Below are 25,740 nucleotides of genomic sequence, written 5' to 3'. Positions count from 1 at the left end.
ATTATCTGAAACTATGATTTGTGTTTTTTTTACCATGACATGAGCTTTGTCTACATCAGGAGCAGCTCGTTTACCACTGAGACAGAGAAGTTCTACAGAAGCCCAGAAGGACAATCCACACTCTGACCTAATATTCACCCAGGACCTTTTAATTTGTACAAGTACAAGTACAACTACATGGCACTGATCCACCACATACGTATATATAAATAAATACACTGAATTTACATCTGTCTTTCCACATTTGTTGATGTAATCCTACAAATAAATGTAGAAATGAATAAACAATTAAACATAAATAACTAAACGAATGAATATGGAAATACAGAAATAAATAAATGTAGGAATATAGGAATAGCCTTTGTCACACACCGACTTTGTTTATTTCCCCACATATCCACGTACTTAATTATTTGTGTTTATTTATTGATAGACTGAGGTCTATATTTATTTATAGTTATAGATAAAATGATATTTCTATTTTTAATAATATATTAAATAAATACTACAATGCAAATTGAATTAGGTTTTCTATTTTTAAATATGTTTATTTACTCTTACGTCATTTTATGTCCCGCGGATGAATCGAGCTTTTATTGTGAAATGTTTGACCGGAAGTGAAAGGTTCTATTTTGAAACCCCGCCACCGGATGTGTTGCAGGTTTGATTCCGGCTTGACTCCGCTGTTCCACGGTTGTCCACCGAACTTGCCGCCTGAACTCCGGAGCCGAGCCTGGGACCGGAGACTCCGGAGCGGGACACGGAGACAGCACCGGAGACATGTCCGCCGGTTTAACTCCACTTTACCCGAGTTTCACACGCCGCCCCGCCGCTGCCCGCGCCAACGAGCCCGGGTCCGTGTGAGGGACCGAGCCGCGAGTTGAACCGGAGAAGAACAGGTTTCCCGTTTCCCGGTGTGGTTGAACCGCCATGACCCAGCTGCGGGTCCTCCGAGCCGCCGGGCTCCAGCTCCTGAGGCGGGCTGCGACCCCTCCGCTGCCCCGGGGGCTGCTGCTGCTGCCGCCGGGGACATGTCCGCACGCACCGGGCCGCCGCATGGGGACACACGGGAGGAGCGAGCCCGGGGAACCGCTCAACTCCCCGAAGAGGGCGAAGGAGTTCATCTACGGGCTCCAGGCCCCGGAGAGGACGTGTCTGCTCCGGGAGCTGCAGAACTTCGAGTCCATGGCCATCGCTCAAGGTAAGAGCCTGCGGGTCAAAGGTCACGGCCTGGGTGTGAGGGAGGTCAGCACCTGAGAGTGGTCACCTGACAGGTCACTGGTAGAGAAGAACATCTGTACAGGTGTGAATGGATCACGTGACTTGACTCCTCCTCCTTCAGGGGTTACACCTGCTCAGGTGACGTCACAGTCTGTATGGAGTTGATGAATGACGTGTTTCTGTTCGACAGGTTCAAAAGACTCTGAAGTTTCAGCTGTAAATTAAATTACATGGTGAAAAACATGAAATCACATTTATTACTGAATAATGTGTTGAACTTGGCTCATAGCGCCACCTAGTGTTTCACCTTGGTCTTAGCCGATGACAGCGTCCCGATAACGTGATGCGAGACTGATGACACGTTACATTAAACGTCCGAGTTTCAGAAGTCACATCTTGATCGCCCCCTCAGATCGGAATTTAGACTCGGAAGAACCTGACAACTCCCGACTTTGAAATCCAAGATGGCCGCTCTGTATGTCAACAGTAGTGAAGGTTTTTACTGTGTATCATCACTTCTGTCATTAAACGTGTCGTACACATAGTTCTGTCCAGTTACTGGACGTGGACGTGTTACGATAGTGTTAGTTTGCGTGAAATGCAGCGTAATGCGTTTTGTTATGAACTGGTTAAGCTAACAGTGGCTAGCTGGCTAACGTCAACATTGTTACATGCTGCTCCTGCGATGCTGAACCACTGGATCACAGCTTTCCCTAATTAAACATTTTATAATGCAGTTATACAATTTACTAAATCTACCAGATAAATCTCACATATTTTGAACCTACACTACAGACTTTTTAATATTGCATGTTAACATATTTATTATTCCACGTGTACGTACGTGTGAATCAGAAACTCAATCTAAACTTTAAGACAAATTCAGTCATTGAAGATAGTTGCATTTAATTTCTAAATGTTGCTGTCAGTAAATGCTGATGTGTGTGTCTGTGTGAGTGTGTGTGTCTGTGTGTGTGTCTGTATGTGTGAGTCAGAGGTTATTCCTGCTTCTTCACGTGGATCAAACCCGTTGTGACTCATCTTCTGAAGTTGTGGAAACTTGCTGCTGAATCACTTTCATGATTCTCTTCACTCAAACTTAGCTGCAGCTGGATTCTACTCAGTCAGCTGGTTTCAGATCAGTGTGAAGCTCTGTAAGACGATACGAGTGTCGATCTGACAACCTGCAACTCTTAAAGGTTCTTTTCCTGTCCTCCTAGTCTCTGCAGCCCCCCCCCCCCCCCCCCCACAGAGCTCCTCGTGTTACGTAATCTGCTGTAAACGTGTTTTTCTTTCTTCCAGCCTGTTCATTCATCCACAGCCTTTTCTTCACCGGCTGTGATTTACTCAAGAATCTATTTTCAGATCCTTATCGCCCGTAGTTTCCCTCAAAGTGTCACTTTTATTGTTGTAAAGGAATATTTCAAAGTGTGCGTTCACACCCACAGGCGTTGGCCAGCACTCGTTCAGAGAGAGGGTTGTGTAAGAGGTCTCAGGTTGGAATGTGTCTTCCATAGCGGCTGCACGAGTATACAAGGTTTTTTACAAAGTATGGAAACCTGACCAATTAAAAAGCTTTATTATTTAAGTAGGAGTACTCGACTGGGGCTGATGGTTTAATGGTGTGTGTCTGTGACGGCTTAAACAAGGAAAGTGTTCTCTCCCAGTTCTCCTCCCCAGTGAGTTCAGCTGCTGGTGGTAATAATCCCACTGAGAGTCCACAGAGGTCGAAAGGTTAATTTCCACGAGCAGTTGAAATGTCCACCTGGCGGCAGAGAGACCGAAGCTCCTCCAGAGGCCGTAAGACACTGATCCCAGCGTAACTTCATATCCTCACTAGTGTCACTGAATTACACGACCCCAGTTATCTACTGTCTTCACACGGAGCAGCTCATTGGCTGAATCTACGAAGAGGGCGGAGCCGCCCGCGAGGACGGAGACAACTTTCCGGATGTTTTGACAGCTCACGTTCACAGCAGGACTTCTCCTGGCGCTGGGGAGCGAGGGGAAGCTGCACAGTGATCCACTCTGGAGCTCAGGACACCGGGTTCGAGCTCCTTCAGGCTGCTGACGGGAGTGAGGACGTCTTCGTCTCATTAGGAAACTGAGACGGGACAAAGTCTCAGAGACTCATGTGGACCAGCGTCACCTCCCTCTCCATGCAGCATGTTCATTAGACGCAGTTTGCAGGGACGAGTGTGTGTTTGAAAATCTTCACTAACAAGCAATTGTCTCCATTCCAAGCCCCCCCCCGTCCCCCCCCTGTTACTTCTACTCTTAATGAGCTGAAAGCCTCAGGGACGCAGTGAGAGTTGGACGGGTCTACTGTTCACCTCCATGAGTCTGACAGCGAGCTAAGCACCGCGCTCATTAAAACATTACAACAACTGCTCTTCATCCGTTTAGCAACTCACTCGGTTTGTGTACCAGAGGCTCAGAGACGATGTGAGAGTGGAGACACGTCCCACGTGGAATCCAAACCTGGATCATGGCTGCCTTCCTGGTTCTGTTATCAGACTTGTCAAAATGGAACCGAGACACAGTCCATGGATTGAGCATCTCACAGTTCAGATAGAAATCGTAGGATTGGAACCAGAAATATCTTCGTACCCACAACTCGACCATCTTCACTTATTTAACTCTCTGATAAATAGAAAATGAGGGAAATGTTCAAGTGTGACTGGGAGGATTTAACTTTTATCTTCTTTATAAAGACGTTAACCTTTCAGGATCAGCAAGGTGCGTCTTCAAGATGGACGCCACACTTCTTCCTCCTCCTGTCTCATCTAGGGTTCAGAGTCTGTGAGGTAGTGGAGCCGGGATGTGACCTTTAAGAGCAGGAAGCCATCCAGCGTGGAGCTGAGCAGTTTCCACTTTCTCTGGAGCGTAGAAAGTGATTTTAAATGAGATGAGCTGGAAATGGAAACGTTCAGTAAAAATAATAAGAAACAATGAAATATCCAGGACCAGCCCAACTGTTTCCTTCTGTTTGCCTCTGCTGAGGCCTAATTGAATCCATATCGATATATGTCTGTGATATTAATGATGTGGAATTATCCTGGTTATAGTTATCCAGGTCTTTTTCTGTCTCAGCTGGACACAGGGTCCCACTGAGGCTTATTAACAAAGCACTTAAGGGGGGAGGGTGGATCCTCTGTTGAAGGACAGGAGATAGTAAATGGTTGATTTTAATTTCTTTTCAACTGAAGCAGTTCTGGAGTTTATAATAACGTCACCGTCTCATTGATCATCAACTTAGAGCCGGTGATTTATCTTGATTCTCTGAATCAGTAGACCCAAACACAGTGTGGGGTTTTGAGATTGAAGATGTCCTCCTCCTCCTGCTGGTTCCTGAACGCAGCTCGATATCTTCTCAGCAGAATGAGTTTGGTTTGATTGTTGTTCTGCAGCGATCATCACAGAACACGAACCTGTGAGGAGCATTCACTCATTCACATCCAGGTTTCACTTTTAATGTTTGTGTTCAACCGAAGCTGGGCTCCAACTAATACGTATTTCTGTTCTGATTGAATCTGTTTATATTTATTCTCATCAGCTGATCATTATTTAGTTTATGAAATATCAGAAATAGAGAAATGATTAACTCTACAGAGCCGAGCTTGTACGTGCTCTTTGACATGTGACTCTCAGTGTAAATCATTTGTTGTGAAGACGAGTTGGTAAATTAACAACTTATATGTATTTATTTAATAATTAACAATGCAGAAAACCGCTTTGCCTGCTGGGAATGATGTCAGCACGTAGTCCATAACTGATTATTATTATCTCAAGAGATGTTTACATGTTTATAAAGCAGAATTATAAATTAAATCAAGTTCTATATATATATATATATGTAGTTTTAAATGTATTTTCTTTTCATTTACATTTATGTGTAATTTATTGTAATTTTTTGTTCAACTAAATGTCTGTTATGAAGGTTTGATTAATGTGTGTGTTTGAATGAAGACACAGATTTAATATACTCGTGTGTGTGTGTGTGTGTGTGTGTGTGTGTGTGTGTGTGTGTGTGTGTGTGTGTGTGTGTGTGTGTGTGTGTGTGTGTGTGTGTGTGTGTGTGTGTGTGTGTGTGTGTGTGTGTGTGTGTGTGTGTGTGTGTGTACGTACACACTAATTAGCAGCGTCAAAACTGTGACTCCAACAAATATGTATGACTCAGTGTGAAGGTTTGGCAGCGAGAGAGTTTTATTCTGAAGGAACGAGCGGCTGTCGGCTGCTAGTGGAGAGGAAGGTGTGTGTGTGTTGTGTTGGGTGTGTGTTGTGTGTCTGTGTTGCAGGAAGCGGTTCCACTCTGTTCATCAGCAGCCTGACAGCAAACAGATGATGCAGCATCTGTTGATGTCTAATTAGAAACAAACACGGTGTCTGTTGGTCTTACTCACACGTGGTGTCAGTTCTGTTCCGTCAGTTCTGTTCTTCACGGACACAACTCTTCTCTAATCTGCTGCCACCAACTCACCGTGCGTTGACTTTCATTTGTGTGCGTCAGTCTATTCCTGGACGGGTCCTCAGGGAGTCTGGAGTGTGTGTAGTTGTTCTGCAGTCAGAAATCAGAACGGGGGGGAAATGGGTTATTCCCACAGATTGGCCGGATATTTTCTCTGCCGCATTTCAAATTTTAAATTCCAACAGCCGCCTGCAGCAGCTGGATGAGGTCACTCACTCAAACTGAGCTGGTGGATGGAAGTGACCCTCTGACCTTTGGATTAAGATGTAATGTAGAAGTGGTGTAAGAAAGAGAAAGGCCCATGTGTTTCCTGCCTTGTCTTTACTTATGAGTTAGAATTGAAGGTGGGAACTACACGTCTTTCTTCTTTATTTAATTGACCCGTCCTCGTTAGTGGAGGACGAGCTGATGATTCAAACTCGTTGAACACGAGGCCGAGACGACGTCAGTAAACTCTGCAGACGCTGAAACTCAAAGCTCGACAGTTAACGACACAACTTCTGATGTGTTTCTTCACAGAGAGCCTCGCGCCCACGCCGCTGACTTCAGATCAGATCAGATATGGTGAGAGATTATATCTGACACACACACACACACACACACACACACACACACACACACACACACACTAACATCCTCAGTATCTTGTAAGGAAATTATAATCTGTATTTGATTCATTCCTATTTCTGTGGATTCAACGTTTATCAGCTGATATTTGACTCTGAAAATAAGCTTCTTTTTAATGCAGTAGATGAAATCAGTCAACGAGACACAGACTGTGATTAGTTTGAATCTTCTTTATAAAAAGTGTCGAGTGGCAACATTAGAGAACCTCAGTTTAACCTTTGACCTCACGATCACACAACATTTAAACTAACAAGTAGATAGAACAATATTTCTCCACAGTAGAAATGTTTTTAACAAAGTAATTCTCTCTCTAACAGTTCAAACCCTCAGTGATCTTGTTAAATATGACTCATTTTCTTATGAATTACAACAGCAGACGTCTATGAATGTTCCATCTGCTCATTCAGTTATTATCCACTCACCATGTGCATGACTCCTCTCTGTTCACTTCCTGCTCATCACAGTTCTGTTCCACAACGCCATCCCCTTCGTTGGATTTGGTTTCCTCGATAACGCCATCATGATCGCAGCAGTAAGTGAAGTTATTAACTCATCTGAAGTAGATTGGATGTAAGTTGTGATGAATCCAGATTCCATCTGAACTCTCTCCTTCTCTCCAGGGAACTCAGATCGAACTCTCCATCGGAGTCACCCTGGGCATCTCCACCATGGCAGGTAGGAACACAAAGAGGAGCGACCTTCTGTGAAATGACTCTTTTATCAACGATAAACACTCTTCAGCAGGGACACTAACTATTTGTTGAAGCTCTAAACTTACCAAGGATCCATCTGTGTCCATATTAACACGTCTGAAAACACAGATCATCTTTGTCTCCTCCATGTCTCTGCATAGAAAACAGCAGCTCAATGAATGTTTCTATAAACGTCTCATATCTTAATCTTTAAAGGACGTCAACGTGATTTAAGTTGAGGTGTTGCTTCCATTCCGGATGGTCCATCCCCTGGAACACATTTTTATTTCTCATATGAAGTTGCTGCGGTTGACAGAACCTGCCACGTCTCTCTGAAGAACTAGTCTCCAGTGGATCTGGTTCTTCACAGCCGCCCTGAGGTCATCATGGCTGCTGCTCTGGGGCTTTAGTACAGAGTGAAACCCTGGAAGGCCCCGGAGCCGCTCCATCGTCTCACCTCCAGATTATTCAGTTTGGACACTTGGCTCCTGCAGATCAGAGGCTGAAGTCGGCTCCAGATCAATCGCCTCCTTCTCCATGAGCCGCTGCTCTTTATGGTTTCATCATCCTCCAGCCTGTGGAGATGTTTACTGCTGATTCCACTTGTTTTACTTTTTGAGACCTTTTATTCAGCGTCACACACACTCACTGTCGGAGGCGCTGCTGCTGACTTGAGACCAGATTGTTTCGCCGTCTCGCCTCCATCGAGTGTTTCCTTCCTGTGAGTGGGACTGGAGCCCGAGTCGACCATCTGGAGCTTGAGCTCCCGCAGGAGGAGAGGGAGCGTCGTCCCTGTGAAGGCAGAACAGACGATGATCAATCCTTTACTCTCAGCCGCTGGAACCGAGCCCACAGCCCGATCGCTAAAAGCTGCAGAGCTTTGTTGATTTCTGCCGACAGTAAAGAGGCGGAGGAGAAACTCGCTGACTCGCAGCTCACTGGTTTCCAGAGCTGCTCTTTGATGGGAGAAAACTTTCACACCTCTTTTAGTATTTAGCAGTTTTTCTATTTCCAGAGATGCTCAGTATTTGGGTTACTTTGCATCCTGGAGGATCCTGACTGGTTCTTAAAAAGAAATGCACATCTTCTCTGCGTCCCCTAAAATACAAGTTGTCTTATTTCTGATGAACGGCTCATATTGTGAAAACGTGACCTTCTTCTGTTTGCCTCATCAGAAAACCTCCAATCAGTTTGTCTCTTGTGTTTCTGCAGCTGCCGCTCTGGGGAACCTGGTCTCAGATCTGGCCGGTCTCGGGTAAGAACCGTCTCTGAGGCCTCAGGGTCTATTTAAGGTTTCTCTGTTTTTATGAATTCATCCTCCCAGTACTTACTTACTTATAAACCTAAATCAAACTTACATAAATCAAGCTTTCTTTAATCTTTATATACTTATGAGAACTAGACTATAGATTGTAAATAAAGATGGACAACGCGTCTCAGCCTGTTGTTATATCATCAAATAACACATTAAACCAAACTGATCAGAAACACTTGAACATCAGTGAGGTATGAACGACCTGAAATGACAGAAACCATCTTTGAAAAACATCTTATCTGACGTCTTTCTTTTATTTATTTAGTTTTTCATCCATTTCCCATCTGCCAACATGGAGGAGAGGTTTATGTGCTATACTGCAGCCAGCCACCAGGGGGCGGCCTCACTTCTATATTTACACTGTTTTACCTTCAGAGGTTTTAAAGTGACTTCACTGCTGTTTTAGGGTCAACGATGAGTGTTGTTATATATGCAGCAGTACAATACCTATAGGTGTGTGTGTGTGTGTGTCTCTGTGTGTGTCTCTGTGTGTGTCTCTGTGTGTGTCTCTGTGTGTGTCTGTGTGTAGTCTTGCAGGTTATGTGGAGGCCCTGGCCACCAGGCTGGGGATGCAGGTTCCTGATATGACGCCCAAGCAGGCGGACATGTGGCAGACCAGGGTCAGCTCGCACATGGTGAGATGTTCAATTTATTCACTTTCGAGGTGTTTTCTAAAACCGTAAAGACGTGAATACAAATGAGGGAAAAGAGCGAGATGGAGAACGACAGACAGAACAGACAGAACAGACAGAACAGACAGAACAGACGCCCTGCAGCCACAACCAACCTGCACCAGGGGGCTTGTGTTTGTGCTTTTTAAACCTTTTCATATGTCTGTGGGATGTTAAATATTTCCTTACACAAGCAAAACAAACCTCTGATGAGAGTTTTCTTTATTCTTTTCATTCCTCAGCTTGTTCAGTTCAGTTCACATCTGGAGATGAAACCTTATAAAGATAAATATAATCAGTATTTTCTGTCTTGTTTCGTTTCGTCGGCTTCTCGTCACCAACACATCTGGACGTGTGCTGAGTGTGATGCTGGTGTTTGATTCTCTCCTCCTCCTCCTCCCCCTCCTCCTCCTCCTCCTTCCTCCTCCTCCTCTTCCTCCCTTCCTCCTCCTCCTCCTCCTCCTCCTCCTCCTTCCTCCTCCTCCTCTTCCTCCCTTCCTCCTCCTCCTCCTCCTGCTCCCTTCTTCCTCCTCCTCCTCCTGCTCCCTTCCTCCTCCTCCTCCTCCCCCTCCTCCTCCTCCTCCTCCTCCTCTTCCTCCTCCTCCTCCTGCAGGGTAAAGCCATCGGTGTAACCATCGGCTGCATTCTGGGGATGTTCCCGCTCTTCTTCCTGGATGACGAGAAGGAGAAGGAGAAGAAGGAGAAGAAGAAGAAGGACGCACAACCCTGCGGAGACGCCACGTCCTCCTAACGAGTCTCCACCGCTGCACCTACAAACTGGAAACCACTGAAGTCGACTCTGACGAGTATTTACAGTTTGATGTTTCTCCGTCCGGCTGCACTCGTGCTTTGGAAATCTGATGATATTTAGTTTTCTGTGGCATTTCCTCCATCTCACTAAAATCCATTCTTCTATAAATCCAGTTTGGCCGAGGGAACGGTGACGTGCGTTTGATTCCATCATCGATTCTTCATATCGACCTCATCAGACCTCACGTTCCAGCTCCTGCTGTGGCTCGGTGGTCCAGCGGGTTGATATGAGGAATCGATGCCGTGTAGCTGCTGTGAACGTGAGACACACACTCACCGGTTCCACTCGACTTCTTTCCACACACGAGCGTCAGAAACACAAACTAGATACAAACCGACTGTTCAAACACTATTTAAAGGTTTCATTGTTTTTACTTGTTTACTATTTGATCCTTGTTGTTTTTTTACACATTTGAAGACGTCTCTTAAACACTATCTGTTCAATTTGTGTTCAGTCAAATGTCTCTGATTGTTTCAGCTGAATCTCTAAACGGCCACAAATAAATGTAAGAAGCAGTCGGGACAGAATCATCTGCTACCTCGAGTCGGTTGTGTTGCATGAAGAACTGATGAAGCTCTACTCTCATCACGTTTTATTAAATGTTGTGTAAGTGTTGAATCACAAAAGAGACGCTGGAAAGTACTTTCTCTTCACTCGTGTTTTTATTTTTACGATTCTTTAAAAGCTCTTTGTTTGTGACTCGAAGCTTCAGTTGGTTGAGGCTCGTTTCCCAGTCGGGACACTGGTCTGTACTGGGATCTCGACTCGTCTCCTGTCGCTCAGACTCACTCCCACAAAATCACAGCTGTGACGCGACACCTCATTATATCAAATATTATATCACATCATCTCCAAATCAAGGCTGTAACTAATGATTGAGTTGTTTTCTAATTTGCTGATAAAATTATGAATGCATCAGTTGTTGATTATTGAAATTTCCCCAGAGCCCAAGTCAATTTCTGTTATTGTTGTATTTTCCAACCAAACTCAAATATATTCAACAATAATATAGACGAGCAAATCTTCATATTTTCAAAGTTTTATCGATTTCTCTTGAACTTGAGGAATATTGAAAAAAGCCAATGGATGATGTCACAACTGCTCATTTAGTCTATTTTCTTCATTTGTTTGAAACTCTACAGAAGCAGTTCTGAATTATTTAAGTTTGAAAGTTGCCATAACGTAAGATTTTTTTTCTTTTTCTGGTTTTTAATCCTAAAATGATTGCGATGCTGTTTGTAACCATGAAACCTGAACTTGTATGTTCCTGCCTCATCTCATGTTTTATTCATTTTGCTCTTCATGATGATATTTAAGCACAATTTCGTCCTCTGGAGGCAAAATGAGAAAAATGATTTATAGTAAAAGATCAAAGTGTCAAAGGAATGTTGTTGTGCTGCCCCCTTGTGGACAATGAAGCAGCAGCACTGATTCGTGTGTTTGAAGTTTGTTTTACATTTTGTGCAATTGACAACATGACAATAAATCTGGGTGGTATTTACCTCCGGCTCTGCAGGTGGCACTGTGTGATTTCAATCATAGGAAGCCAACGTGCCCTTGAGCAACGTGCTGTGAGGTCAGAGGTTAAAGTCTCACTTCAACCTATTCAGTTTCATTGTGTCGAGGAAATTATCCATCGATCCACTTTTCATTATCCAAGGAGATTAGAGTCTTTATTTTGTATCTGACATTTTCAAGCATGCACACCCCCCCCCCCACGTGCACATACACACACACACTGTGAAATAATTCCTCATCAGTCGACCTCTTCATCATCAGCTCGAGCTGAAGAAGACTTTGATGGTGTTGTTGTAGATGGTGTTGGCCAGCTCCAGCAGATCCTCCTCCCTCGCCGCCGCCATCACCTCCAACACTTGTCTGGAGGAGAAACGTCACATTTCATTGGTTCACTCTGCAGTAACCCCACCCCTTCCCAACTCCTCCAACTCCGACCTTGCTCCTCCCACCTTCCTAATTTCTATTGTAGAATCAACTTCTGGATTTACTGTCGTCCACAGCTGCCTCACCAGGAGCTCTAAAAGGGGTTCTGGGGACCAGGGGCAGGGGGGACCGGGGGGGGGGGGGGGGGGTTCTGTACACTCACATGATGTGACAGGGCTCGTTCCGGTCTTTCAGGCAGTGCCCCGCCTCCCATTTCTTCTTCGTGGGAAATGTAGTTTGAATGTGTTTGGAGCCTGCGTGAGTGTTTTTCACTCCGCACCACGGAGCGTCTGAGGAGGAAACAGACCATAATATGAAAACCACACCAACAACATATATATATATAGATTTTTAGAGGCTGCTGCCAATATTTTATGATTTATTGTGTGATAAATAGAAATATCTACAATCCTCCAAGTGAAAACATTCTGCTCTGATGCTGAAACATGAATTTTTTAACTGGTTTTATTCAATTTTAAGATTTCTGCTGAGGAAATGATTGTAAATTAGTGTTTATTTTTTATGAGTTAATGTCTCGTTTGTGAATTGTCATGGTTTCTCTGCGGGAAGCGTCTGGATCTCACCGAGCGGCTGCAGCTCACCTGTTTCCATCATGAGCCTCTCGCTGGGAATCGACTTCATCGCTTCAATATTCGCCTCCGTTCTCAAAGAACTGAAACATAGAACTAATATTAAATATAGTTCACTTTGCTCCATCTACTAACATGGAGGAGATTAGGTTTAGGTTTCAGATCCTCTCACCATCCGTTTATTCCGATGTAGAGGTCGAGGTCCACGAGCGCAGCAGCTTCTTCTGTCGTCCCATCAAACGAGTGAACCTGAAGAAACAGAATCTCATTCAATTTTCCATCTGAGATTTAACACCATGAATACAAAAGTCCCACAACCGACGTCCTCACCACTCCTCCCACACATCGCTCTCGATTCCGCTTCATGATCTCTGACAGAACAACAGAGACACAAATATTAATTCATTTGAACCAGAAGAAGAAGAAGAAGAAGAGCTGAGTCTTCAGGACATTTAAGATGAAGATGGACGCTCCTGCTCTGAGCTGGACAGCGGCTGTGTGAAGGGACGATGTCTTCAAACAGTGGGACTGAGTTTAGAGTGAGTTGTCTCTGTGTCTTTGGGGGACGGACCTACCGATGAACTCCTGATGGGAGTTCCTGCAGTGGAGGAACATGGGCAGCTGGGTTTCCTCCGCCAGGTCGAACTGCTTCTCGAAGTATCTGCGACAGACGGAGGAGAAACGCTGAGTCGACCTTTCAGGGTCTGAACACGTTTCCCATCGACCGAGTGGAAACTTACTTCAGCTGAGTTTCTTTTGGACAGAATTCCAACCTGTCAAAATCTGGACCGAAGAGAAAAGAGACTTAACAACGTGGTTGTGATCCTGCGTGTGTGTGTGTGTGTTGTTGTGTGTTGTCTGCGTACACACACCCAGTCCACACTCTCCCACAGCCACCACCTTCCCTCTGTTGGCTGCTGCCAGCTCCCTCAGCCCAGTAAGGTACTGGGATTCTCCGCTCTGCTGGAACTCGCTGCAGCGGGTGGGATGGCAGCCGACCGTGCAGCAGAACTCGTCTGTGAGAGGAAGCAGCGGTGAGCGAAGACAACAGGACTTGTTCTGGTGTTGGTCCTCATGAGGACGTCCTCACCTCGGCTCTCTGAGAGCTTCAGGGCCTCTCTGCTGTCCTCCAGGTTCCCTCCTGTGATCATGAACTGGAAACAGACGTCCCACACGTTAATAAGACAAGAGCGTCCAATCCTAATCCAGATCTCCTCGTGGCCCCAGAAGGAGACTGTAAACATGTAAACATGACTGCCCCCTGGTGGCTGGCTGCAGTACATGTCATAAAAGCTCCTCCATGTTAGCAGGACACTGAGGTTTGTTCAAGTCTTCATGTTCTTGTCTGTGGATTCTTCTCTTACCTTCTCCACTCCCACTCTGAGGGCCCTGTCGATGATCTGGTTGAAGTCGTCTGTCGGATCAAAACACAGCTGGAGTCAGATTAACGTAGAGAAAGACGAAGATGAAGAAGAGGATGAATTCTCACCGTCATGTTTCTGTTTCCCTCGGTAGAGGCCTCGGAACATGGGGTCGGTCAAGTTCACACCGATATCTGAGGAGAGACCGTCAACAAGGAGGAGCTGGGTTATGGATTCTGTCATAGAAAATCATATGACAGCACATTCTGTGGTAATAACATGTGAAAAACAAATCAGGCATTAAAAGTCTCATAAAAAATTGTAAATCAAATATATTATACCATACGTATGACTCTTATTGTGAAATTCAACAATTAACAGAATTTATATACCTAGTAAATTGTTTAGATTGTTTAATATTGTGAACGTAGACACACATTACATATATAAACAGTATATACGTTTATTTATTAGAAGTTGAACCCAATTGGACCATTTATATACCCATATTCATATTGTAATGAATTACAGCCTACATATATATATATATATATATATATATATACACACGTATGCATTTCATTTAATATCTTCTTTTAAACATTGCACATATACAGTAAACATTGTGAAATCATCTCGTGACATTACACTTAAGGACATTTGTCTAACATGTCAGTGTGTAGTGTTAATATTATATTTTGTTCTTATTCTCTGTAGTTTTATTCCGTTTCTCTTTTATGTATTTTCCTTTTGTTGAGAATCAGTTCCACACATCACAGATCAGAGATCAGTGATTAGCTGCTGTGACTCACAGTCAATCCTCTGTCAAGTCTGGTTAACTGGTTATAAATCACTAAGTTAACTGGTAAACTCTAATGCTAACTTGTAAGTTATCATGTTAACAGGTTAACTCCCATGCTAACTGGTTTACTATCATGCTAACTGGTAATCTATCATGCTAACTGGTTTACTATCATGCTAGCTGGTACTCTATCATGCTAACTGGTTAACTATAATGCTAGCAGGTTAACTCCCATGCTAACCACCAGTTCAGTCTCTGTTATGATGTGAAGCCGGATCTTACCGATGAACCTGAGCTGAGACATTTTGTTTCTTCTTCTAAACACAGACACACATGCAGCTCTCACACATCCCATAATGCAACAGTACCGTAACTCCTGTAGCAGAGAGCTGTCAATTCCAATATTTCACGTCATCATTTCAAGGCTTGGTAATTAACTGGGCAAAGATTTTTTAACGATAAAAAAATAAATGCGATAATAACAATAACATCAATAGAAAAACATGTTTACTGTAAAGAGAAGAATATTTGATACCCACAAATATTTTCGTCATTTCGGCTTTTATTTACCAATAAATGCCTGATTAAAATAATAATACATTTAATTAATGTAAATTAAGAATAATAATTATAAAAACGTATCAAAACCGAAGCGTTATTCTTATAATTCGTATACTAATTATGATTCTCCTATCATTGCATATTGCAATCGGACACTGTTTACTGTTTTGCATTTTGCATATCACTTTTTACATCTTTTATCTTTTATATATTTTTATTCAGAAATGTTTATGTCGAAATAAATGTTACTTTGTAGAGATATTGGAAAAAAGTGAGTAAATAAGAAGTAAACAGTGAGTAAATATATACTGGTTTTCTATTTTTCATTGCTTTCCTATGTATGTTGTATTTATTGCGTTTTTATGTTTCTATGTTAATTGTAAGCACCAATTACCAGAGCAAATTCCTTGTAGGTGTAAACCTACTTGGCAATAAAATACTTCTGATTCTGATTCTGATTCTGATTCATATGAATGCGTGTTTGTACCTGTTTTACGGTCCTCGGGTCCTAACGTCACAAACTCCCAGAATGCCCCGCGCCGCTCGGACAGAAGGTGACAGGGAAGATGGCGACGGCCTTTCTGACCCACCAGCAGAAAGTGCTGCGGCTCTACAAGAAGTCTCTGAGGCACCTGGAGTCCTGGTGCATCTTCAGGTGAGAGCGGCCGCGGCGGCGGGACTCGAACCACTAACATTACAATAAAGTCACTCGCGTATAAACAGCGGTAGAGCCGATAAGCTAACTGCTAAGCTAACAGCTAGCCAGGTCAGTCATTGAAATGTCAACCTGTTTTCTACATGTTTACTTTTATTCACCGGAAGTGGAACAAGACAGCGACTCTGACCATTAATATCTGAGTTTAAATGTGATTTTATCTTGTTGACGTCGAAATGTGAAGAATCAAAACAAAGATCAGTCTGAAGCTGAACTTCTCTCCACGACCTGAGGAGTTAATGAACCTGGAAATAGAGTTTAATTCACTTTTACATCATTTAACTCTGACTCCTGAATCTCTACGTGTTTCTTGAATTCCCTGACTCTCACCATGTGGAAGGTAAATGAGGAATCGATCGTTCATTAAGATCATGATTATTGATTCAAGGTTAGTTCAGTTTATTATGATCATTTCTGTCTCATCCAATTACTTCACAATTCACTTATACAGATGAACGAGAAGAAGTCAGTTCAAACTGCTTCATTTAGATTAATTTATTAGTATTCAAGCAATATTTAAATTTATTTATCCACATAATTCAACAGTTTTACTCCACAAACAGAAATTCACGTCAGCTGTGATGTTTTGTGAATATGTACTTCAGAGATTCAGTCAAGTTACAGATTAACTCACACAAATATCAGCTTCCATTGATATTATTCACAACATTAAATAATAATCTATGAAATAAACTAAATTGCACTTGTCTGTTGTTTTCTCTTTGGTCCCAGGGACAAGTACCGGTTCTACGCCTGCATGATGCGCTCTCGCTTCGATGAGAACCGGAACGAGAAGGACCTGGTGAAGGCCACCATGATGCTGAAGGCGGGGGAGGAGGAGTTCTGGTCCAATCAGCATCCTCAGCCCTACATCTTCCCCGACTCTCCTGGAGGAACCTCGTACGAGAGATACGAGTGCTACAAGGTGAGGAGGAGCATCACCTTATGGAGCATGGGTTATTTTTATGTTATAGTTTTATAGTTTTGTCCTGTACATCGTTTTATTTATTCTCTCAATATGTCGACTATCGAATGTGAACGTGTGTGTGTCTCCCTCCGATATGGTGAAACAAAAATATAGACATGGCCAAACTCCACAGTAAACTTGTGATTCATGTTTTTCTTTTGAAACCTCAAAGTGTTAATCAGTTCTATCAGGTGACCTGTTTAATTCGTACCAGATGATGATGTTGTTGCTTGATGACAAACTTCTTGAGCTCGTTCTTCTCCCTGCAGGTTCCGGAGTGGGTGCTGGACCACTGGCACCCGTCTGAGAAGGCCATGTATCCTGATTACTTCTCCAAGAGGGAGCACTGGAAGCAACTGAGGCTGCAGAGCTGGGACAAAGAGGTGAGTGATGTCACACAGCACCTGCACATGCTGCTGGGATTTGAACCTTCGTGGGTTCACAAGACAATAAAAAGACATTTCACTTTGTTATAAATGAGCTTTACTCACAATCATTTGCATTTTATCAAGAAGTACATCTCCAGGTCTGAAGGTTCCTGAACAGAGCCGTGCACACAGGACATTTCACAACAAGCTCTACAGTCCAGCCTCTTCCTTATGAAACAATACATTAATAACTTTGTTTATACTAAAGAATTCACAGGCCACAAATCTTTCTCTGATTCTGTGAAGCTGTTTTCAGGTCTTAGAAACTTAGGTCACTGTTGAGAATGTTGAAAGTACAACAATGATAATAATGATTCAACTCATGAACCAGTGTTAGTCAGCAGTAGAGAATATTGTTACTCGTCAAAAAGATATTTGAACATTTCTTTTATAAGGCTTCAGCTCAGCAGGGACACGTTCTGTCTAATGAGTCCACCAGGTGGCGCCATCGTGTCTCTGACGGATGTTTGACCCTTTCAGTACAAACACGACAGAATCAACACGAAACACGATCTCCTAACGGTTCATATCGTCTATGAACAGATTCTGATACATAAACTGGGATCAGCTGAAGAGGAAGAAGAATTTTATCATGAAGATTTTGTAAAAAAGATTTCAATATTTCACTGTTAAATTGTTAAAAATACAAATGTGTATCAGTAAAGTTCTTTCTCACTCAGAAAACCAGCGACTCATCTTTGTTTTATTTAGAAAACAAGTTTATTCAAAGTTCATTGGAGTATTTCAGTTTGACACTATGAAGTTGGTTCATAATAAATAAGTGGTGATAGTAATATGTGTTTTTGAATTATTGAGGGATGAATCTTCTCCTCTCGTTTGGTTCCAGGTTGCTCAGCTTGAGGCTGAGACTCCGGCTGGAGGCCCCGAGAACGAGGCCCTCCCCCCCGCCCGCACGGAGGGCGACCTCCCCCCTCTGTGGTGGCAGTTTGTCACCCGCCCCAGGGAGCGCCCCACATAAACACCCTCCATGTCCCGGGGACCGTCCCCCTCCAGTCTGAGGGGGACCGTCCCACCAGCAGCACGAAGACCGACGGGGGGGGGGGGGGGGGACGTCACCAGTCGCTTGTGAGAAGAGTCGACACAGAACCACCTGATCCAACTCTTCTGTTGTCAGTTTGAGGAGGTTGTGACTTTGAGAAGTCCTGTACATGAATCACTTATTACCTGTAACTGTTCCAATAAATGTGTAAAGAAACTTTCACTGCTGCAGTTTCCTGTTTGTCTGAGAAACTACTGACAAGGCAAAGCAAGTAAACAGAATAAGTTATTAATATTTATATCACAAAACAAACTTCATCATCGCTTGATCTTTAGATAAAGGAAATAACTACCAGGTTAGAAATAACTGGTATCAGCTGATCTCTGCTGCTGGCGTGATGTCTGTAGAGGGGATCACTGTAGAGGGGACGTCTGTAGGGGGGACGTCTGTAGAGGTGACGTCTGTAGAGGTGACGTCTGTAGAGGGGATGTCTGTAGAGGGGATGTCTGTAGAGATGATGTCTATAGAGGTGATGTCTAGAGGGGATGTCTGTAGAGGGGATGTCTGTAGACGAGATGTCTGTAGAGGGGATCACTGCAGAGGTGATGTCTGTAGAGGTGATGTCTGTAGAGGTGATGTCTGTAGAGGGGATGTCTGTAGAAGGGATGTCTGTAGAGGTGATGTCTGTAGAGGGGATGTCTGTAGAAGGGATGTCTGTAGAGGGGATGTCTGTAGAGGGGATATCTGTAGAAGGGATGTCTGTAGAGGGGATGTCTGTAGAGGGGATGTCTGTAGACGAGATGTCTGTAGAGGGGATGTCTGTAGAGGTGATTTCTGTAGAGGGGATCACTGTAGAGGGGATGTCTGTAGAGGGGATGTCTGTAGAGGGGATGTCTGTAGACGAGATGTCTGTAGAGGGGATGTCTGTAGAGGTGATTTCTGTAGAGGGGATCACTGTAGAGGGGATGTCTGTAGAGGGGATGTCTGTAGACGAGATGTCTGTAGAGGGGATGTCTGTAGACGAGATGTCTGTAGAGGGGATGTCTGTAGACGAGATGTCTGTAGAGGGGATGTCTGTAGAGGGGATGTCTGTAGAGGGGATGTCTGTAGACGAGATGTCTGTAGAGGCAGAGCTGCCAACTCTCACGCTTCCGCCGTGTGACACACGCTTTTGCATGTTTTCACACGCACTCACGCCACACATCCAATTTCTCACGCCAAAAAAAACCTGGATCTTTGAAGTGAAGCGCATGACTAAATCTATTTTAACTTGTTGACGAGACGAGACGAAAATGTTGGTGGTTGACTAAGTCACGATCATTTTTTAAAACATCATCGTATCAGGCCGTCATGAAGTATCAGGAGCGGGCGAGTGTGTGTGTGTGTGTGTGTGTGTGTGTGTGTGTGTGCCCCCCAGATAGCGCACCGGTCCCGAGGCTCCGCCCCCCGCCCCGCGCACTCGCTCAGAGACACAAGACCAGAGCTCCTTCACGTGAAGGAGCTGGTCACTGACTCACCGGCTGCTCAGTGGAAACAGTGAAAACACAGAGTTTCTCTGGTCTCAGCTGATCAGAGCTCAGCGTCTTGATCAGAGCAGAAGCTGCAGTTGGTTTCTACCGAGCTGCAGTGTCTGTGTCCGCCTCCAGCCTGACCTGCTCTCACTTTTCGTTTAAATATTTCGCCAACTAAAATATATATTTTTAAGCTATTAGGCTGCAGCTATATGTTTTTATTTATTTAAAAATAGGGTACTTCTTATTTCATACATTTCCCACAAATACGGGGAGGACTCAAATAACCCTACAAAGGTCTATGTTTAATTTATTTCAAAGTAGGCCGACACTTGCCTGTGTATTTTCTTCTCTTCATAAGCGTTTGGTTTTTCTTTTGTTGTAACAGGTAAAAATATCAATCAAATGTCAACAGTTTTCTTTATTGTTGTTCGATAATTTCATAAATGCAACAAACCATAGTTTAGTATAGTATAACTTTATATAAAACTTTATTAGCTTTGTTATCAAATATGTTTTGCGGCTCCAGACAAATTTTATTTTGGGGAAGAGGGTCCATTGTGTTGCTTAAAAAGGCTACTGTTTAAGCACTTTATTTGTTGCACTTTTTTGTCTGATGGAAAGTGTGGTGGGAGGCGAACATAAATCATTAACTGCTCTTAAGAATACAATTATTTAAAATATAGGTTAGGTTTCAGTTCAGAATTAGTTGAATACCATTGTAATCAAAATGTCAATCAACCTACCTTGGTCAAATCTTAAACAAAGGTCTATTAATTAGGCTATATTGTGGTCATTGAGGCACAACAATAGTTTTCTGGTTGAATGTTCAGCTCAAGTCTAGAAGGCCCTACAAGTCATGATCAGAGGAACATGAATCAGAAGAAGTTCAGGTATTGCACATCTTTAGCATACCACCCAAAAATCCACTAGAATGCAGGAAACAACATCTACTTAAACCAACATTTCCTGGGGGGGGACCTTCAGCTATGTCTTTGCGTCACAGAATGTAACCAATGTTGTCCATCTCCAGTCGGCCGCTCCTATCAACGACTTCGGGCCCCAAAGGCCACCAGAATGCAGCGAACAACATGGATACAACGCCAAATTCCAACAATTCCCTGATATTTGAGCCACCAACGTGTGTGGCTGTGTGCGCGGCAAAATGTTGGTCACCCCCGACAAAATCTCACTCCAAGGTTTTTTGAAAAGTTGGCAGCTCTGGTAGAGGGGATGTCTGTAGAGGGGATGTCTGTAGAGGTGATGTCTGTAGAGGGGATGTCTGTAGAGGGGATGTCTGTAGAGGTGACGTCTGTAGAGGGGATGTCTGTAGAGGTGATGTCTGTAGAGGTGATGTCTGTAGAGGGGATGTCTGTAGAGGGGATGTCTGTAGAGGGGATCACTGTAGGGATGATGTCTGTAGAGGGGATGTCTGTAGAGGGGATGTCTGTAGAGGGGATCACTGTAGAGGGGATGTCTGTAGAGGGGATGTCTGTAGAGGATATTCGTGGCGACGCCTCGAGTCCTTCACGCTGTCGCAGGTACCATCACTTTGTCGAGGGGGGGGGCGGCCTGAAGGTGCTTGGACGAATCATCATGGCGACGGCCTTCAGAGAATAGAAGTCTGAATCCTTCCAGGAGAACCACACGATGCCGTCCGGCCCCAGCAGGTTCAGGGCTTTCAGAGTGTAGCGCCCCCCCTGGTGGAAAACAAGTATCACATTAGCATATCACACAATCATCAGACACTCGTCCTCAACTCCTCTATCGACATTTGTAGTAAGAATCAAACGGTAACTGTACTTTGGACAAATCGATTTGTGACTTTGCTTCAACTCATTGATTCCGTGGGGATCGCTTCTCGTACACAGAACAAAAAACAACGCAGATTGAATTTCAACTGAGTCTAAAACAAACATCGGGTCAGAATCGAGCTCAAATCGCACAGTGGGTCATTTTGATTGGAGCAGATGCACATGAGCCGGATCATCGGACGTCCTCCATCACGTCCTGACAGAACACGTTGTTCTGGACCCACCTGGTAGTAGACCCCGTTGAGGTTGGCGTAGAAACATTGGCGGAACCACCAGCCCGAGTGACTGATCTCAGCGCAGATGTTGCCCGTGTCCGGTGTGCTGAAACCCTGGAGGTCGTGGTACCACCCGAACGAGTCCTCTGCCGTCCCACTGAAACCAGACACGTGGAGGCGGTACCGGTTCTCCTCGTTCTCAGTCCTGCAGGAGGAGCCGAGAAGAACCTTGTTCTCATTTTACAGAGAAACCATTTTGCCGAGTGAAACGTGAGCAACCAAATCAATCAAATCCAGATTTATTTCACTGGGTCTGTGACACTCAGATAAATGTATCCACCATTTTACATCGGTAGCGTGGTAACGTTTCTCAGGTGAGCAGCAGATCCCTGGTTAATCCATTCACACAGTGAGCGACTGGACGGCTCCTCTGTGTCGTCCCTCTACTTCTACTGTCTCTTCCTACCTGAAGCTGTGGTAGAGGGCGTGTCTCTGGGCGTGGCTCCAGTCCTGCAGGTCGACGCGGAGGCTGTACTGATCCTGATTGGACAGAAGATGGAGCTGCTGGTTCCCCAGCCAGTGTTCTCCTCGAGGATCACCGAAGCCTTCACGGTACTCTGACCAGCCGCGGTTAAAACTGACCGAGCCGTCACACCTTCGCTGAAACACTGTCCAGCCTCCACCTGGTCCACACACACAGACACACACACACACACACCCACCAGGTTCACATCCCTCTATCATGTTATATTCACGCTGCCTTCATGCATGTGAGTGAAGTGAACTTTGTGTGTTTGACCTTCTGTCTCCATGTCGCAGTAGACCGGCAGGTTGGCGCCGGGCGACAGGACGATGGAGTAAACACCAGAACGACGAACACCGTTGTGATACAGAGACGCACAATCTGAAGGACAGAAAGACGGGAGCTGTCCACCTGAGGGAGAGAGACGGACAAACAGACGGTGCTTTACACAGCGTCACAGGACAAACTGTCAGAACTGAGATCAAACTCGTCATCTTCAGATCAAACTGTCCTCCTCTGCTCGGCCAGGAGTTCCTCAGGGGTCGGTTCTGGGTCCACGTTTTCTCTCTGTGTTTTATTTAAATCTTTTCAAATCCAACCGTTTAAAAGTATGAGATTTTTTCTTATTGGATAAAGGCTCTGATTTGAAGGAATTTAGAGTTTTATTATCAGTATTTTATATAATTACAACTCTGTATCTTATTGTCTGTAGATTAATGATTTGACAGCTGATTCTTTAAGGTTTCGATTGAACACAAACATGTTGACCTGCAGCACATGAAGAGTTTGTTGTTATAGTTTTAGTTTGTTTACTCTTCACATGGCTGCAAGTTCACTGCTTTTTCTAAAACATGAACTTATTGCAGCTTTTAAAAATCAAATATAAGTTGAGCACTTCTTTCATGTGTTGTTTTGTTTCATGAGCTTCATGCAACTCACCGCTGTGTTAGTTGCGTGTGTACCTGGTGGCAGTGTGTCTCGCAGGCCGCGCGGGGGGGTGGTTCTCACAACCTTGACCTTGCAGCCTGTGCTGCGGCCCACGCGCCTCACGGCGGCCGACAGGTTGCGGAGCTGAGCCTGCAGCTCGTCCAGCAGCACCGCGTGCACGTGGACCAGCGGGTGGACCGCAGCGTGACGCTGCTCCAGAGAACGAAGCCGCTGCTCAACGGTTGAGTTCAGAGTCGCACTTTGTTCCTCCTGAGAGAGAAGAGGAGGGATTCGATCTGTACCAGGGTCTGATGAGGTTGATTCAAACAAAGCTTTTATATTTGAAAGTAACGGGAAGTGAACATGGCCGAGTATCATAGGATCATACTTTCAGTCGATTACACAAGAAGTCATTTTGAATATTCTATCACTAAATCCTAAGTCTTCAAACTATCTGAAACGCTTCAGATCATTTGTTCATCAGGTTGAAGGAGACGCTCTGTCCACCGTGGACAAAGAGCCTGCAGCTAATCTCGTTAGCATTCAGGGTTAAGCAGGAATTAGCAGGTGTCAAGACAAAGAGGTAAACAGAGGAAGAGAGAGAGGAGGGTGAATGTGGTGCCAGGTGGTGCCAGGTGGTGCCAGGTGGTGGCGCTATATAGTCAACTCAGATTCTAGAAGAGGGCATGTGATTGTAAATAAAGACGGACGAAAGGACAGCTCCGTTAAGTGAAGTAAAATCATCTGGATCGCCCCCTGGTGGTCGGCTGCAGTATTGACACATCTGAGTGTTTTTCCAGAATCTCGATACCGCAGCTCAACTTCACGACAGTACCGCCCAGACCCTGGTTCTGAATCACATCAGAAGAGCAAGATGGCAGCGCTCGTCTTCGGGACATTTCAGAGACGTGTCGTCCATCTTTATTTACAGTCCGTGCTTTAAACGAACACGTAGCCACACGAGCTACGTCTACCTGCACCTCCAGGGCTTTGACTTTACGCCGGTGGCTCCTCAGCTCCACCTGCAGCTCCGACATCGTCTCCCTCAGCTCCTCCAGCTTGTCCTTTCTGTCCTGGTTCTCGTCCAGCCAGTAGGAGACGTCCTCTGTACAGCGGAACATATCCGGGCAGCGCTCCTGCGATGTCCCCACAGGGGGCAGCGTTGCCCTCAGCCGGCACTCGCCGTTAGACATCAGCTGGCTGCTGTACTCGCCGCACTGAGGTGAAGAAGTAGCAATGATCTGGTCGGTGTTGTTGGGAATCACTGGTGTGTCTTCAGGGGACAGAACGGGACGTGTGTCCTGCAGAGAGGTCGGAGGATGCCAGTCTGCGTCCTCATAGTCGTCCTGGTTAATGTCCAGTACGTCCCAGTTTGTTTCAATACTCGTGTCTGGGACATCCCTGTTTGTGTCTCGGAGGGAGTGGGGGTGCACGTCCTCATCATGGCCAATGTCTGTGTGTTCGTCAGAGGCCACAACGTCACCGGTGACACATCGGAAGCACCGGCCGCCCAGAGCGATGAGAACCAGGAACACACATGGCCACTTCATCCTTATCATCCTACACCCCCCGACTCCTCCTCTCTGGTTTCACCCACTTTGAGCCACAAGTAGAGTCGGTGGATCGACTTCAGGATCCGACCTCATCGCAGAAACACGACGTTCCAGCTCCAGCTGCTGGATCCAGGATGAAGGAAACCTGGAGTCTTCACCTCCTCCAGTGGTTCACACTTCTTCTCACTGACTGCTGGACGTGTCTGAGAGGAGAAAAGACCTGGTCATGGAAAATCAGGTCCATGAAAACAAAGAGGACATCAACACAAGAGACAGAACCAGAATCACTAGTTCTACGATTACCAGTATTATTTTGTGATAGGAGAGAAAAATCACCATCATTGAATTTTTGAATACAGCTCAACTGTGTTATTAAGAGATAATAACTTCATAATAACACGCTGACAGTCGGGTCATCTTCAGAAGCTGATGGATCATCTGAGACAAGCTGAATAACCCAGAAACCAATCAGCTAAAACATGTGTTCTTCAAATGATGATCCTCAGGTGACCATGAATTTCATAATAAAATAATAAAGTTGAAACACTTATTCCTACCTGTTGTCTGGTACGTCCCAGTTCACCTCAGTGGAAACCACAGCCTGTGTGTGTGTGTGTGTGTGTGTGTGTGTGTGTGTGTGTGTGTGTCAGCACAGGGTATGACATCTTATCCTGATAAACCTCCAAGGGGATTGGCAGCCATTGTCCTGGAAAGTAATGGATTACACATGAAGGGATTAGAGTGTTGTGACTACAAGTTAAAGTCACGGACATAACGCAGAGTGTGAAACAGACGAAGTGAGAGAATAACATCTGTTTAGAATTTCACCAGGATCCTAAACCCACTGATCAACATCTGGAGGTTCTGCTTTGCCTGATGTTGTGTTTTTAGATAAAGGTGCAGATGTGTAACTGTTTGTAAGAGCGGACTTTTCTACAAAGTGAAGCCAATGCAGAAGTGCCTGACAACCTGCAGTCTGTGTAATGACCAGCAGAGGGCGACTCCACTGGTTGTGTCTATGGAGGTC

The 25,740-nt window shown here is 44.7% G+C and overlaps 4 protein-coding genes across 4 annotated transcripts; 2 read left to right on the top strand and 2 right to left on the bottom strand.

The window, feature by feature from the left end:
• Window positions 1-930: 930 nt before the first annotated feature.
• On the top strand, window positions 931-11,318 carry tmem65 (transmembrane protein 65). Its single transcript, XM_053446387.1, has 7 exons — window positions 931-1,201; window positions 6,209-6,253; window positions 6,781-6,848; window positions 6,937-6,991; window positions 8,221-8,263; window positions 8,853-8,958; window positions 9,608-11,318. Exons 1-7 carry the CDS (start codon window positions 931-933, stop codon window positions 9,743-9,745), a joined length of 726 nt encoding a protein of 241 aa, XP_053302362.1. The 3' UTR covers window positions 9,746-11,318.
• Window positions 10,446-14,865, bottom strand: tatdn1 (TatD DNase domain containing 1). The gene is made up of 12 exons (XM_053446439.1): window positions 14,782-14,865; window positions 13,826-13,891; window positions 13,701-13,750; window positions 13,427-13,490; window positions 13,209-13,352; window positions 13,077-13,119; window positions 12,912-12,997; window positions 12,667-12,707; window positions 12,509-12,585; window positions 12,349-12,419; window positions 11,910-12,036; window positions 10,446-11,683 (listed from the first exon to the last, which is right to left on the bottom strand). The coding sequence occupies exons 1-12, from the start codon at window positions 14,852-14,854 to the stop codon at window positions 11,581-11,583; spliced, it is 945 nt and encodes a 314-aa protein (XP_053302414.1). The 5' UTR covers window positions 14,855-14,865; the 3' UTR covers window positions 10,446-11,580.
• A 728-nt stretch (window positions 14,866-15,593) lies between these two features.
• Window positions 15,594-18,390, top strand: ndufb9 (NADH:ubiquinone oxidoreductase subunit B9). Its single transcript, XM_053446442.1, has 4 exons — window positions 15,594-15,715; window positions 16,508-16,700; window positions 17,012-17,125; window positions 18,018-18,390. Exons 1-4 carry the CDS (start codon window positions 15,627-15,629, stop codon window positions 18,147-18,149), a joined length of 528 nt encoding a protein of 175 aa, XP_053302417.1. The 5' UTR covers window positions 15,594-15,626; the 3' UTR covers window positions 18,150-18,390.
• A 2,838-nt stretch (window positions 18,391-21,228) lies between these two features.
• LOC128461462 (fibrinogen C domain-containing protein 1-like) lies at window positions 21,229-24,719 on the bottom strand. The gene is made up of 6 exons (XM_053446386.1): window positions 24,135-24,719; window positions 23,196-23,430; window positions 22,510-22,644; window positions 22,177-22,393; window positions 21,720-21,915; window positions 21,229-21,381 (listed from the first exon to the last, which is right to left on the bottom strand). Exons 1-6 carry the CDS (start codon window positions 24,717-24,719, stop codon window positions 21,229-21,231), a joined length of 1,521 nt encoding a protein of 506 aa, XP_053302361.1.
• Window positions 24,720-25,740: the final 1,021 nt, after the last annotated feature.

Source organism: Pleuronectes platessa, chromosome 18, assembly GCF_947347685.1.
Source record: "Pleuronectes platessa chromosome 18, fPlePla1.1, whole genome shotgun sequence".
Lineage (NCBI taxonomy): Eukaryota > Metazoa > Chordata > Actinopteri > Pleuronectiformes > Pleuronectidae > Pleuronectes > Pleuronectes platessa.
This window is presented reverse-complemented; position numbering and strand designations above follow the sequence as displayed.